Source organism: Macaca fascicularis, chromosome 12 (genome assembly GCF_037993035.2).
Source record: "Macaca fascicularis isolate 582-1 chromosome 12, T2T-MFA8v1.1".
NCBI lineage: Eukaryota > Metazoa > Chordata > Mammalia > Primates > Cercopithecidae > Macaca > Macaca fascicularis.
This window is the reverse complement of record NC_088386.1, coordinates 73,249,744-73,264,174: the sequence shown is the minus strand read 5'-3', so window position 1 is coordinate 73,264,174 and position 14,431 is coordinate 73,249,744. Positions and strand designations below refer to the sequence as shown.

Sequence of the window (14,431 nt, the reverse complement as noted above, 5' to 3'; positions counted from 1 at the left end):
AAACCAGTCTGACGGAAAAAAGCCTCTCCCATCAGGGTGGGCCTGTTTTATGACTGCCACCTTGCATACCATGCTGTTAACGTGAATCATAGTGTTCTCCGTGTGACCTTAAATCTGTGATTGTGTATTTTTCCAAGCCCATTGTCTCTGGGAATGGGGAGATGCATAGTTCTGTGTCACTGCTGAACAAATTTTGGCACCACGTACAACAGGACGAGCAAATTATAAATATATGCCCCAGCTTCCTAACCTTTAACCCTAAAATCACTTCATGGGTGGAAAATAAACCTATTGACTCAGCATTGTGTTTTGCGAAAGTATTCAGGTTCGTGTCTAGGTAACAAAGCGGTTTTGTTCCTTTAGATATTTAAAAGAAAAAAAGAACTACTCTGTAGGACAGGCAAATGATATAAAATGATGAGCATTTTGTTCACTGGGAACCCTGTTAATAACTTATTAATTTGTTCCATGCCTCTGGTCTGAAATTTCACATTTATAAATTTGAAAGCTTCAATGTTATTCTTTGCTTTTAAAGAGATATTTAGGTAGTTAAAATTTCCCAAATACTTTGAATTCCTCCGACAAATACAGTACGTAGTAACAGTTACTATTTGTGGTTAAAATGAGGAAGAAAACCTGCAGATCAGTGATCATCATATAAATTGTCTTTACTAATAGGAGTTTATAGAACAAATATTCCATCATGCGCATACGTAATAAATAAATTATAACTATAAATACATGATGAAAGATGATGGACATATTTCTTAAATTCACGATGTAGACTAGATATAGGAAATGACTCTGCTTTTGTTTGTGTTCTGTAAAATAAAAGGCATGTAGTGGTGCCAAGGTTGCAGAGACATTTTTTTCGGTTTTATAAATGATGTATGAGCTCTGACAGATTTTCCAAGGGGAAAAAAAAGATTTCTTTAAGAGTCAGTATTCTTTACTATCCCATAAATGTACTCATTAGCACTTTGGGCCATGCCCTGCATCCTGTAGGATATCAATAAAGATTAATTAAATGAGTGAATTTAGTTTAGGGTAATATTATTCAAGGAACCATGCTGCTCAGTGTCCAGTTAAAAAAAGCTATAAAATGATGAACAACTATCATTGCTTGAAATCTTGTTCTTTCTTCATATCACACTAAGGTTCAGCTAGGGTTCATATAGAATATTATGATCTTGCAGAATTCACTGGATATGAAAAGAGAAGAGCACATGATCACATTAAAATTTATGGTGGTGCTGGCAGCGTGGCGCTGGTGGGGAATTGCAGTTAAACACTAATAATAACCAAGTATCACAGCAAACACATCGACACCCCCTGACATTTACTGGGGGCTTCTTAAATCTTAATGTGGAGGTAGCATGTTTAAATCCATATTTGTGTTGTCAACAAGGTTATTTTCAGAGATAAGCCAAACCATTTTATTGATAATTCAAACTAGAGAGCAGAAGGGATGTTTAGGGAGAAAATCCATCCTATTCACCAGCTTGAGGCTAATGTTCTGTCCTCTGACTGCAGTTTCCAGGAAAGTCCTTGATTTTAGAGGTAGAAAATTCCTTCTGGAAGATCTTAGACGCAGAGCTGAAACTCCTCCCTCCCTGTCCAAGAAATACAGAACCAATTGAAATTTTAAATAAAATATTTTTACTCAATAATCAGAATCCTACTCTCAACAGTAATTGAATTCCTTTGTAGATTGTAACACTGGAAGTTACAAAGAGAGAGATCTAGATGTTTTGTTCTGTAAATGACTAAAATAAAGTAATAAACAGTAATCATATTTGTAATCATCAAATATTGTTATGTTGCATTTTCTTATCAATAAAAGTAGTAACTTGTTATATTTACTTTAAAATAAATGGCAGCATTATCGTAATAATATAATAAAATCTACATGATAGAACAACCAACTCTTTAATCTTCAGGCAGATGTAATCTACAAGATGGCAAATTTTTAATTTAGAAAAGGAGTAATTTTTAAATGTTTTTGCAGAATATCAGCACCAGACACAATAAATTAACTATGGGGCTAATCAATTTGAATACTATGTTTAAATTACATTTAAGACTCCTGTCTTTTAATCATTTAAAAAAGGTTTCTATTTTTATTCTCTCTGACTACATCTCAGAGCCCCAATTAGGCACTCTATGCTTCCAGCTGACATTCCCTTTATCCACATTTATTTTATAAAAGAAAAAAGGCAAAGCTGCACATAATTAAGAACCTGGTGTGCTAATAACCAAACATACAATTGGGCAGAAGGATAATCCAATCCATTTCCTCTCACAGGAGAGTAACCTCCATAACTCACTTTAAGCGCTGCCATTCATGAGTTATGGGTCATTCCCTTTCTAGTGAAAATAAATTCTCCCGCACCGTCAGCCAGAGCTGGGTATTTTTCTTAGGACATGTAAATTGTAAAAGTGTATGAACATAATCATGTCCGACATTACAGGGAAAGTATAACCTCTTGTTCACGGACACAGGCTTATACGTAAATGTATGTAGTTTCGAGTCTGGGTCTGCCTAGTTACAGTGTAGGATTTTTGATTAAAGTAAATTTATTCTTGAGATTTTTATGATATTGGTAAACTGCTTAATCTGTCGCTTTGTGTTTTATGACGCCAGCCAAATCCTCCAGGTCAGGGAGACCCAGCAGCAGAGCCACTGTCATTTATCACAGCCTCCATTTTCCACGGTGTATGATTTCCTAGTGGCACTTTCTTGGGACTGAAACCTGGCACCTAAGGGTGTTAAGTTGGGAGCTATAAAAAGTTTTAATTTTTCATGGGTCTCATGTTTAGTTTTGGCTCAATTATGGCTAATAAAAATTGGGGTAAGCTTTGGAGAAGCCTCAAATTCTTGAAGTTCACCAACCTGGGCTCTGTGGCATCTTGAGAGATCTGTCTTTCTATACAATTAATGTGCACCAAGTGATCTGCTTCATTTTCTATGGTCATAAACCATATGTTATATTATATGCAGTTCACTGGTAAGAAATAAAATATAAATTATATTTATCAGAAATAAAATATAAATTATATTTCTAAACATGGACAAAACATGCCGTCCTTGTCCTCAAAAAAACATCGTAAAGCACAAGTATTGTTAGGGTTGAAAGCTAAGTCCTTAAGAATCTGATACTCTTTTTCTTTTGGTTCTTTTTAAAATGCATTATATGTGCTATATACATACAGCTGTGTTTATTTATTATCTTTTGATGTAGAAACCTCAACTTTCTCAAGTCTTATTATTTAGTTGAAAATTTCTTTATACTATTTGAATATCTTTTTGTACATTTTATCAAAATAAGAGAGCAGAAATATATTGAGCAAATTTTATTTGACCACATTAGGACTTCCTGAGAATGAAATAAAGAGTGTTGACGGATACCAGAGGTTTGCTTTGAAATACTCTAGCAAACAAACAAAACAAACACACGCTGCATGTGAAGAGACAGATGAAACAAGTCACAAAACCTGGATTCCTGCTGAAGTTAGTCTATGACTGCATTGGGTTCATTATATTAATAGTATTCTATTTTTTGTATGTTTTTAACTCTCCAAAATAAAGAATTGGAAAATTATGCTAAATAGGTTAAAAATTAAGCCTTAGAAGTGGTTATAAATGTAATAGAATATAATAATAAAGTTATATATGAATTAATTCAATTTTTAAATGTATGCATCAAACATCTACGCAACATACATAATTGTACCAGACTGTGTTGCCTTTCTGAGACTTACATGGACAAGCACTTGCAACCTTAGTTGAGGCTAAGGGTCAACATATTCCCAAAACATGATGAAGGTTTTATGATTTGATAGTAAGTGCCTTCAGAAGCTTCTGGTTGAGAAAGAAAGTCAATTATATATAGACTGTAAGGTCTTTCCAACTCTGAGCTTGGTAAGGAAAGGATCATTTAGGCCTAAATCAATATTTGGTTAATGCCAGAGCAATATTTGGCTGCATTCATCTTGAAAAGAAAGAGAAGCAAATTCAATCAAAACTATCCCGTTCCCATGGATAATTAGACAACCTGCAACTGGCTTGTTGCATTGTGTACTCTGGTAAAGGAGACATGTGAGCGTGTTGGTCCTGGATGGTGATTCCCTATCAGCTGGAAAGGTTCTGGTCTCTGGACCTCAAAATGGGGCTGAGGTGCCCCCTTTTCTGCTCAGCAGACCCAAATATTGGTAGACAAACATTACTGTAAATGCCAAGGGAGTATGACCACTAAATCTAGATGCTATAGTTTACTCAGTAGGGATTTTTTCCCTTCCATTGAAGTCTGTGGTTGCATACCTGTTCTCCCCCTTATGCTTTCATCACACACTGTCTCTGATTGGCAAAGGTAAGACCCTTTTTTAAAAAGAAGGTATGCTGCGACAGCCAGTAGTATAAATACTCATAAGCACTCCTAGTAAGCGTTGAAATCTGCTTCCACTCCAAAGCTTGAGACAGTCCTCTGCTCAATATTATTGCCTTGAAGCATATGGAACAGTTTGATACCCATCAGGCTGCCCCTAGGATCTATATGTTGAGTGGTTGCCATTCCATCACAAAGCAAATAAAATAGGGTCTCAAAAACAAGCATACTGTGCTTGCTGTCCATGCACACGGAGCCCTAACATTGCCTTAACAATTCTCTGATCACCGTGATCCACCCATGACTGGTATATGTGCTGAACTGGGGGGTGATTGAAGGCACCCTTCTTATAGAACCATCAGCCTCCATTAGGAGACATAAGTTTCACAAGCAGACTCTTCGTGTTAAGGATGACTCAGCAAAGCTGGACCAGCCATCAGCATTGCAAATTGGGGCTTTTTTTTTTTTTTTTTCTTAAAATGATATGAATATCTTGTTTGTGACATTTACAATGAAACCCTCAAAGAGCAATTTTTGGCTGAAATAAATTTGATTTTAATAATGTACCAAAGACTCCAGACAGTGACCCTGCAACACTCTATGTACCAGAAATTTAAAAATACCAGAAATTAAATGCTGCTTCTATAAATACTGCCTTTCTCCCCAAGCTCATAAGGCCTTAAAATTCAAGCCATCTATAGATCAGCGAAGGCACGATGACACAGATTAGGAATATGGTGTGCAGATTCTTCTAGAGGAGGCACTTCCTTGAGAAATCATGTCTTTCAATACCCTTGGAATTGTCTGAGCCGTACTTTTTCCTCTTCTGTCCAAAAGAGTGAGAAAGATGAAGAAGAGGAAGAAAGACTCCAAAACCTATCATATTGTCCCTCAACCTTAGCCAATTCACTGAAGGCTCTGCTGCCGTGCCTGGACATCAGAATTCATGGTGGAGCATATGGAGCCTACCATCTTCAGCTTTAGGGTGTCTGTAACCACTAGGAATTTCTAGATACCCTCTCTCTTAGTTTGCCATCTGCTAGATCTCAGAATCAATAGGATGAGCTCATCAGGAAATCCCTTATTATTCAATACCTCCGATAGTTGGGTTCAAAAAGACAGGTGAGAACAGAATTTCTGGCATCACTTTCTCCGATTGCTGAGCCAGGACTGCACACACGGCAAGGGCGTGCAGTCCATGGTGTACCTCCTCCAGAAACCAAGCAGGAGGAGCTGGATATTTCTACCAGTTCTCTCTTCCACAAAGCACAACCAACGTTATGACAGCTTCTCTTTAGAAAAGAGTGCTCTGTGGCACTGTTCTGCTGGCTCAAGAGGTAACCAGATTCTAAGTGCAGCAAGGACCGGCTGTCTTCTTCACTGCTCTGTTCCTAGTGCCAGGAAATCAGTAAATAATAAATATTTGTTCAATGAATGAATGGACACTTTTCAGAGTATCACTATTTCATTTCAAGCTGGGACAGTTTAATGAAGCGTGGGTTAATTCTTGAAACAAAAAAGAATATGCAAATACACATACACACGTGTATAAATATAGATGTTCTTATAAACAAATGTTCTTTATGGAAATTTTAGACACAAAGGAAAAATTTTAAGCCAACTGTAATTCCACTACTGATAATATCTTGATGTACATCTTAACAGTATTTTTCTATACATATATTTAAACATTTTATAAAGTTGAGATATTACAAACTATTGTATCTTTCTTTTCTCTCTACACCTCATTTGTAAAGCACTGTATGTTATCAAGCACATATTGATGTGACAGAGCCATATTTAAACTAAAAATGTCCAATGGCTCTGCAATATCAACCTCTTCCTACTCAAGAATAATGTCCTTCATGAAATAAAGCACACACCAAGGGATTCTTTACAGCCCTATTGTCTAACACTGTATCATCACAATAGGATTTAAAAGCTGTGCAACTGAACCCACACCTCGACTTAGGGGCTGTGTAGCACAGTGAGTAAGAACACAGACTCAGGAGCCAGGCTACCTGGGCTTTTATCCCACCTCTCTTACTGTATAGTCTTGTAACCTGGTGCCTCAATATCTTCATCTACAAAATGGGAAGATAAGACCAGTTACCTACCTCAGAGAGTTCTTGTAAGGATTAAATGAGCTAATGAATGTGAAGTATTTAGGAAAATGCCTGGCATATACTAAGCGCTATACAAGTTAACTATTGTTGACATTATCCCAGGCCTCTTGTCAAATATACCCAGTGCTCAATACATCATAGGCACTTAATAACACTTCTTAAATTAGTAAATTGTCTATAGCACCATCTAGTGTTGACATTATGGGTGTTTTTACACCTTTTTGGATTCAACAGTCACAAAGTAACAGTCATTTTTCTCTGGCTATGATATTCCCCTATTCATGTGTATCACCCAGGATCAGCATTAAAATGAGAGTACATCCTGGCTGATTTAAATTTTATGTTGGCTAATGATAAAATTTACTGGGTAGTCTAGGAGACCCTGAGAATCAGTCTTACTGGCTTGGGTCTTTTGGAGTTCTAGTTATTATATGCTGTAGTAGCTGGGGTAGGCTTATCCCAGTATACATTTCAGCCCAATGAGGGAATATCACTGGAGGCCTGCTCAGAGGGCAGGCTTAAGGCTTTGCTGGAGGGGGTGCCATGGGAAATAGGTTTATATGCCCTGGCTGACTCTTTACTTAGATATATTGTATTTGCTGCTTATATTTCTGAGACAAACTGTGAAGGAATACAGGCGAGAAGATATATTAACATTAAAGCTCAATAAAACCCATAATGATTGGGTCAGGAAAAGAAAAGACATAATTTTATTTGAAAATAAAAGAATAAACCAGAGTCGAGAATGGGGTGAATGCATTAAAATATACTTCCTGCTGCCTCTCTGTTTTCTTTTGAAAGTATATTGTCTTCACCAAGCAGTTGACTTTTTCTACTCAATATCGGTACATGCAGGCCTGAATGGATAGCCCTGGGAGGAAGATGGATGAGGGCGGGGGAGGGGCAAAAGGACACTTAGTGGCAGGTGGGCATTTTTCAGGCCTGATGACTCCCAGAAACCATTTACCAGGCAGCTTTAAATCACAGTCAAGAGATAGGTGCTGCTTCAGTAACTCAGGTATCACAGTCGGGAGAGGTAAATATGTTTTGTGTGACTGTGTGTGGGTGCTATACTTCAGAGATTCTCTACTTCAAGAATCTAGAGATAGGCTCCATAGTCTTCAATATTATAAAATTATTGAAAATTTTCTAGGAAGAGAGTCTAGGCCTCTGTTATGTTCTTAAAAGTATCCATGATACCAATAGTTTAAGACCAAGATCCTAGATTTCTGGGCAGAGCAGGGGATGGGGACTGTGTAGAACATTTTAGCAAAATGTGTTCCATCTTATTATAAAATGGGTGATAACTGATGGTTTAAAAATGGCTGGGGATTTTGATCTTAAATCTATTAGATGGCATTTGATTTCAACTACTGATTAAATTTCTAGTCAAATTACCTTATTTTAACATTATCCCTAATCTTACTGCTCTGATTCATCAGCTAGTTCTAGTCAATAGCATTTTCATGGGCAAAATCTCTCTAAATTTTAGCACAATATCATTGCACAACACTTATTTCCAGCATATCATAGGTAATTATTTCATACTTGATAGACTTTTCAAGTTTTACCTAGTATTAGCAAGACCAAACTCAACAATTTGAGTTTTAAGATGATGGAGATCACCACAAAAGACATTTAATCCCCTCTCCTTCTCAAAAATCATCCTAAAATAATATGGAGAAAAAGAAATGTACACAAGTCCCACCTTGCATGGACTCACAACACATGAAGGCAGAAAATGAAGGGAGGATACTTCATAACTTAGCAGAGAAGAGAAACCCAAGTACCTTCAGAGGTGAGGGTGTGGAGGAAGGGGTAGCCATAAGAAATAATGCTACCCCCAGAACCTAATGAGACTCAGGAACCTGAGGCCTCAGATACCATGAAAATGAGGTGATGTGGAATGAGGGAGTGATGAAAACAGTGAGTACCCAAGTCTCTATCCCCTCTCTGTGTAGTTGGAGGGCTACTCTTCCCCCAACTCTGCCATAACCAGAGTATTTGCCAGAGAAACTGAATCCCAGAGTTGGGTACACAACCAAAAGCAAAGTTAGGATGAGGTGCACACTCAAAATAAGAGGATTAAGTGAAAGCCTACATCCTCACAGGTGGACAGCTACAGTTCTCTTTTCTCAGGATGCCAACACATGTGTTTACACCATTCCCAGGTGACAGATTGGAAAGTCCAGAGAAAATGAGTTTAGATGTTGACATTTGGGCATCTCCAGCAAAAAGCCAGCTGGCCCACACAGTCACCCCATGGTAAGACACAGCAATCTGCAGGCACCACCCACATACACTGGTGCACAGTGAGCTTTGTGATGCTTTACTGTTAAGAATGAATAGACCACCAAAGGTTACCAGACACTTGAGAGAAACTACCAAACACAGAGAAAAGAAGGAGTTCAGAGAAAAAAGGCAATACGGGGAACAGAAGAAATTTTCAGAAGAATTATAATCAATATCTTCAGAAAGACAAGAAAAGATCATGCATCCATGGGAGAAGAATAGCATGCTATTATAAGACAAGGAGCAGCAAACAAGAAAATGCTTATAAACTAAACTTATTACTATGCCTGGAAAGTAAGAAGAAAGGCCTATATAGGACATGGAAGAGATAAGAAAATAAGAAAATCAGTACTAGAAGTCCAGTATCCAACTAATTGGAGTTTCATTCAAATAGGGCAGAAAAAAAAAAAACTGCTGAAGAGGAAATTATTTTAAAAAAGAAAAGAAAAGAAAAAAAGATGAGTAAATTTCTTTATTGTACTGAAGAAATGGATTCTCCAGATTAGGCTTAACACACAAATTGAATGGGGAAAAAAGTCCCAACCCAAAGCATATCTCTGTGAAATTGCTGAACACCAGAAATACAGAGGAAATTCTAAAAGAAAGAAAATCAAGTAACATTCAAAGTATTAGGATTGAGAATGGTACGTTCTTCTCAAAAGCAACTTTGGAAGCTAGAACACAATAGAGCAGGCCTTCAAAATTCTGAGTGAAAATGTTTCAGCCTAGAATTGTGAGGCACGCTGAGTATGAGAATAGAACAAAGATTTTTTTTTTCAGTCATGCAAAGCCTCAAAAACAACCAACTCCCCCAGTGTTTAAAAAAAGTAAGGCCTTTTCTCATGAAGCCCCTGCAGACGTGCTTCTGCAAAATTAGGGAGTAAATGAGGAAAAAGAAAGGCATGGGCTGCAGGAGGTGGGGGACCAGACACCAGAGAGGAAAGAGGAACCCCCTGAATGATGGTGGAGGAAGCTCCAAGGGCAGCTGGCAACAGAGGAGAGAATCCAGACCAGACCCTAGGGTCGGGCTGCAGGAAGGAGTTCCCAGGACAGGAAGGATCTAGAAACAAGCTGTGACTGTTTTGACCCACTTCAAAATTGCTTTGAGAAGCATTTTGCAGAGTTGTGTAGGGTGTGAGAAGACTTAGATGTTTCACAGAAATCCTAACTCTAGGAAACAAGAAAATGTACATGATTAAGGAAACAATCATTGTATACTGGTTGACTCAGCAGTGAATGATATTTATAGGATAGTAATATAGGAAAGCTCTGTGGATCATATTGGGAGCATGAGGGGAGGGTCACCATAAACTCACCTGCTGCTAGACGTCACCAGTGTTCAAGGGCAGATTCTGGTGAAAGGATGCTGGGAGCTTGCCCTCTTCTGCTATGCACTAGCTGGGAGACCCTGGGCATATGACTTAGCCTCTCTGTGACTCAGTTTTCTCATCTATAACTGGGGTCAGTAATAGTTTCTACCTAACAGGACTGTTATGAGAACTCCATAAGTTAAACGGCTGTAAAGCTCTTAGAACAATGTATGGTACATAGAAAGGACAATATGAATACTTGGTGAATAACCAAGTATTAATAATATGTGCATGCTATATAGAAATATGGTGGGAAAACTACCAATTTAAGTAAAAAAGAAAATAGAAAGCAGTTGCCTTCGGGAATCAAGAAAGGGAGAATAATGAGGGACTACTGATTTTTAATTCTAAGTCTCAGTATAATTTGGATTTTTTAAATTACTGCAGGTAATAATTTAAGTAAAATAAAACTAGCTTAGAAAAACTAACAGCCAACGGCAGATTTTAAAATCAAGGATGTGGGCCGGGCGCGGTGGCTCAAGCCTGTAATCTCAGCACTTTGGGAGGCCGAGACGGGCGGACCACGAGGTCAGGAGATCGAGACCATCCTGGCTAACACGGTGAAACCCTGTCTCTACTAAAAAATACAAAAAACTAGCCGGGCGAGGTGGCGGGCGCCTGTAGTCCCAGCTACTCGGGAGGCTGAGGCAGGAGAATGGCTAAACCCGGGAGGCGGAGCTTGCAGTGAGCTGAGATCCGGCCACTGCATTCCAGCCTGGGCAACAGAGTGAGACTCTGTCTCAAAAATAAATAAATAAATAAATAAATAAATAAATAAATAAATAAATAAAATAAAATCAGGCCAGGCGCGGTGGCTCAAGCCTGTAATCCCAGCACTTTGGGAGGCCGAGGTGGGTGGATCACGAGGTCAGGAGATCGAGACTATCCTGGCTAACATGGTGAAACCCTGTCTCTACTAAAAATACAAAAAAAAACTAGCCGGGCGAGGTGGCGGGCGCCTGTAGTCCCAGCTACTTGGGAGGCTGAGGCAGGAGAATAGCGTGAACCCGGGAGGCGGAGCTTGCAGTGAGCCGAGATCACGCCACTGCACTCCAGCCTGGGAGACACAGCGAGACTCCGTCTCAAAAAAAAAAATAAAATAAAATAAAATAAAATCAAGGATGTATACAAATTTTCCTGTTTGTTTATTTGTTTGTTTGTTTGAGATAGAATCTTGCTCTGTCACTCAGGCTGAAGTGCAGTGGCGCCATATAGGTTCACTGCAACCTCCGCCTCCCGGTTCAAGCAACTCTCCCGCCTCAGCCTCACGAGTAGCTGGGATTACAGGCATGTGCCACCAAGCCGGGCTAATTTTTGTATTTTCAGTAGAGACGGGGTTTTGCCATGTTCGTCAGGCTGGTCTCAAATTCCTGACCTCAGGTGATCTACCCACCTCGGCCTCCCAAAGTGCTGGGATTACAGGTTTGAGCCACCGCGCTCGGCCAGCATAGGCAAGCTTTGACATGGACTATTTCATACTCCCAATTTATTAACATTCCCATTTGCTATACAAATGAAGTTAAATGTATTTCTAAATGTAGCAGTGGACTCAAGTCTATTTTTTAAAATAAAATTGTTGGCCAGGCGTGGAGGCTCACACCTGTAATCCCAGCATTTTGGGAGGCTGAGGTGGGTGGATCACCTGATGTCGGGAGTTCAAGACCAGCCTGACTAATATGGTGAAACCCCATCTCTACTAAAAATGCAAAAATTAGCTGGGCATGGTGGTGTGCGCCTGTAATCCCAGCTACTCGGGAAGCTGAGGCAGGAGAATCACTTGAACTCAGGAGGTAGAGGTTGCAGTGAGCCGAGATGGTGCCATTGCACTCCAACCTGGGTGACAGAGCGAGACTCCGTCTCCTAAAAAAATAAAATAAAATAAAATAGTCAACACAGGAACCTACTATTCAGTTATTTCTGCAACACAAACATAATTAATTTAAAAACAAAATTTTCATTGCTCTAAGAGAAGTGTCTTACAGGTGTGGGCCAGTATACCTAGATTTGGGGGAAAAAACACACACATGAAAAGTAGAGCAATTTGTACCCTAACCCTCCCCCTTCTCCCACTTTCTGATAAAGACTTTAATAAGTAATGAAATGGGAGACTTACAAAGTAAAAGAGGGGATGATATAAAGGCCTTCGATCAAGAAAATGCATAGACCTTCTTTCCCAGAGGTCTACTTCCTCTTCTAAACTAATGAAAGGGCCAGCAGGAACCCAAGAAGCATTGCTGCTCTTGGTTGCATAATTATATCAACCTGCTTCTAAAAGAAATCACATCACAGCTGTGCATTTCACCAGCAAGCTACCACAAGATAAGAAAAAAAGAATTCCCAGTAATAGATACCCCACTCAATCCTCAGTCTGGGTTGACAATCCTCTGACAAATTCTAGTGTCCATGACACACACTACCTTATTATCTGTATGAATTTCATCTGTCTACCAACCTAATATGAATTAAGGTATTTACAAGATAACCTCTAGGACGTCATTGTATAACAATTTGAGTATGTTAAAGTCTCTCCTTTTAATGTTAAAAAAAGAAGGGTTGTGTTTTACTTCTGCCTGCTCTCATTTGGGTGGGATCTGGGTGTAGTATTCAGTTTGAAAGTCACTGCTTCCTCCTGTTCCCCAACCTCCAACCTCCAAACCCTATGCTCATCATTAAAATGTATAATAACAAAACACATTTTTCCCTGGGCCTTTGCCAAACCGCCACTGTCTCTGGATAGTCCAACCTTCTCTCTAAAAAGGGAACAAAATAGTCTGAACTATGTCTCGGTGTGGCAGCGTGGGCCGCTGTGACCGCAAGCTAATTTATCACTGTGGGGACCTTAGGCTGTGCAACTGACCACCCAACTTACTGTTGTCTGAGGGGGTGGCAGTTAATCATCTCCTTAAATGATGTGGGTATGAAAACAGAGTTGATTGTTGCTCAGCACCTAACCTTATCCATCCTCCGTGCCCCAGTAGTGACTGTTGCCATTTTCCCCTTCTTCCCAGACTGCTGGGTTTCAAGAGATTCTGACCGAGATGGAAATTTTAGCTGTGATTGTGGGATGCCTGTGTCATGACCTCGACCACAGGGGAACCAACAATGCCTTCCAAGCTAAGTAAGTGTTCTAAACTGCTGTTATTTTAATGCATTTGCCTTTCTGTTCAGAGCCAAAGGTGACGAATGCTAAAGAGTAAAGCATTAATTTCTGGCATCCGAGGCCAAGGCCACGCAGGCTTAGGCGTGCATGTCATGGGGCCCATCCATCTTTATAATTCCCTATTCTTCTTTTAATTGCAAATTTAACCTTCATGTCATGCTTGTTGATTTGGTTGGTCTCTGTTGACCTTAGTCAGATAACAAAGCTTGGATTTTAAAGGGCCTACTTTTTTCACCCAGAATATTTGCCTTTAAGGCATTATAAGCTTCTTGGACTTGCTACTCTCAAACTCTGGTTTGAGACTGTTAAAATAAAAGCAGTCTTAGGACATTTGATGAAGCAAAATATAATTTTCCTTCTCCAATAGAGTCTCTTCCAGGATTCTTTTGATGTTGGGTATTGTATAAACTATAGTGAAATAAAGTCACATTCAAGGAATGTAGTTTTTGTTCCTCCCATCCCTACTCCCATAGAAAGGTGGAAGCAACAAAAGAATTACAGAAATACAGGGATGTCTGGGCAACTATTTGCCACACACATGATCTGTATAGATAGAACAATCTGTCCCTAAGCAGGTTTTTCTGGTCAAGATAGCTGTTGCTTTGTGGCTCATACTGTGGCCAAGGCCACAGAACTTATGGGTGCTAGAAATCAGATCAAAACCCAGGTCTCCTGACCTGTATATTGAGTCTTCCTTTAATGTTCCTTTCACTGTCTGCCTGCAAACAAAAGATACAAGCTATCAGAGGCTGGAGAGAAAAGTTTTGGGGTGGAGAAGGTAGAGAAGGCTTCAACAAAGAGGTAAGATTAACTTCAGATGACTGATTTCATAACCTCTAGAACAAGTCAACCTCTATTATCTGAAACTTTCACAGCCTGCTCTTTGTCAACAGGTTCTTTTCAGCTCACCATTCTCTTTTTTCCTCCAAACATCTACCCACTAAGACTTTGGGAGTCTAGGATTCTTGTATTTACTCCTGATCTAGCAGATGAATTTCAATTTTGTGCCCTCTGTCCAATCTGTATCCTATAGCCCATCACTTCAGTGCTCTCTTCTCAATATCCTGTCATGTCCTGACAAGTCTCTGTGACATCCAC

At 39.3% G+C, this 14,431-nt stretch overlaps 1 protein-coding gene across 2 annotated transcripts in view; it reads left to right on the top strand.

Moving 5' to 3' along the window:
• Positions 1-14,431, top strand: part of PDE11A (phosphodiesterase 11A) — a 464,879-nt gene that overhangs the window by 367,037 nt on the left and 83,411 nt on the right. For both annotated transcript variants that reach the window (XM_005573580.5, XM_074009510.1), the window contains one exon: positions 13,182-13,291. In XM_005573580.5, coding sequence (XP_005573637.1) covers positions 13,182-13,291 — 110 coding nt within the window. The remainder of the gene's footprint in view (positions 1-13,181; positions 13,292-14,431) is intronic.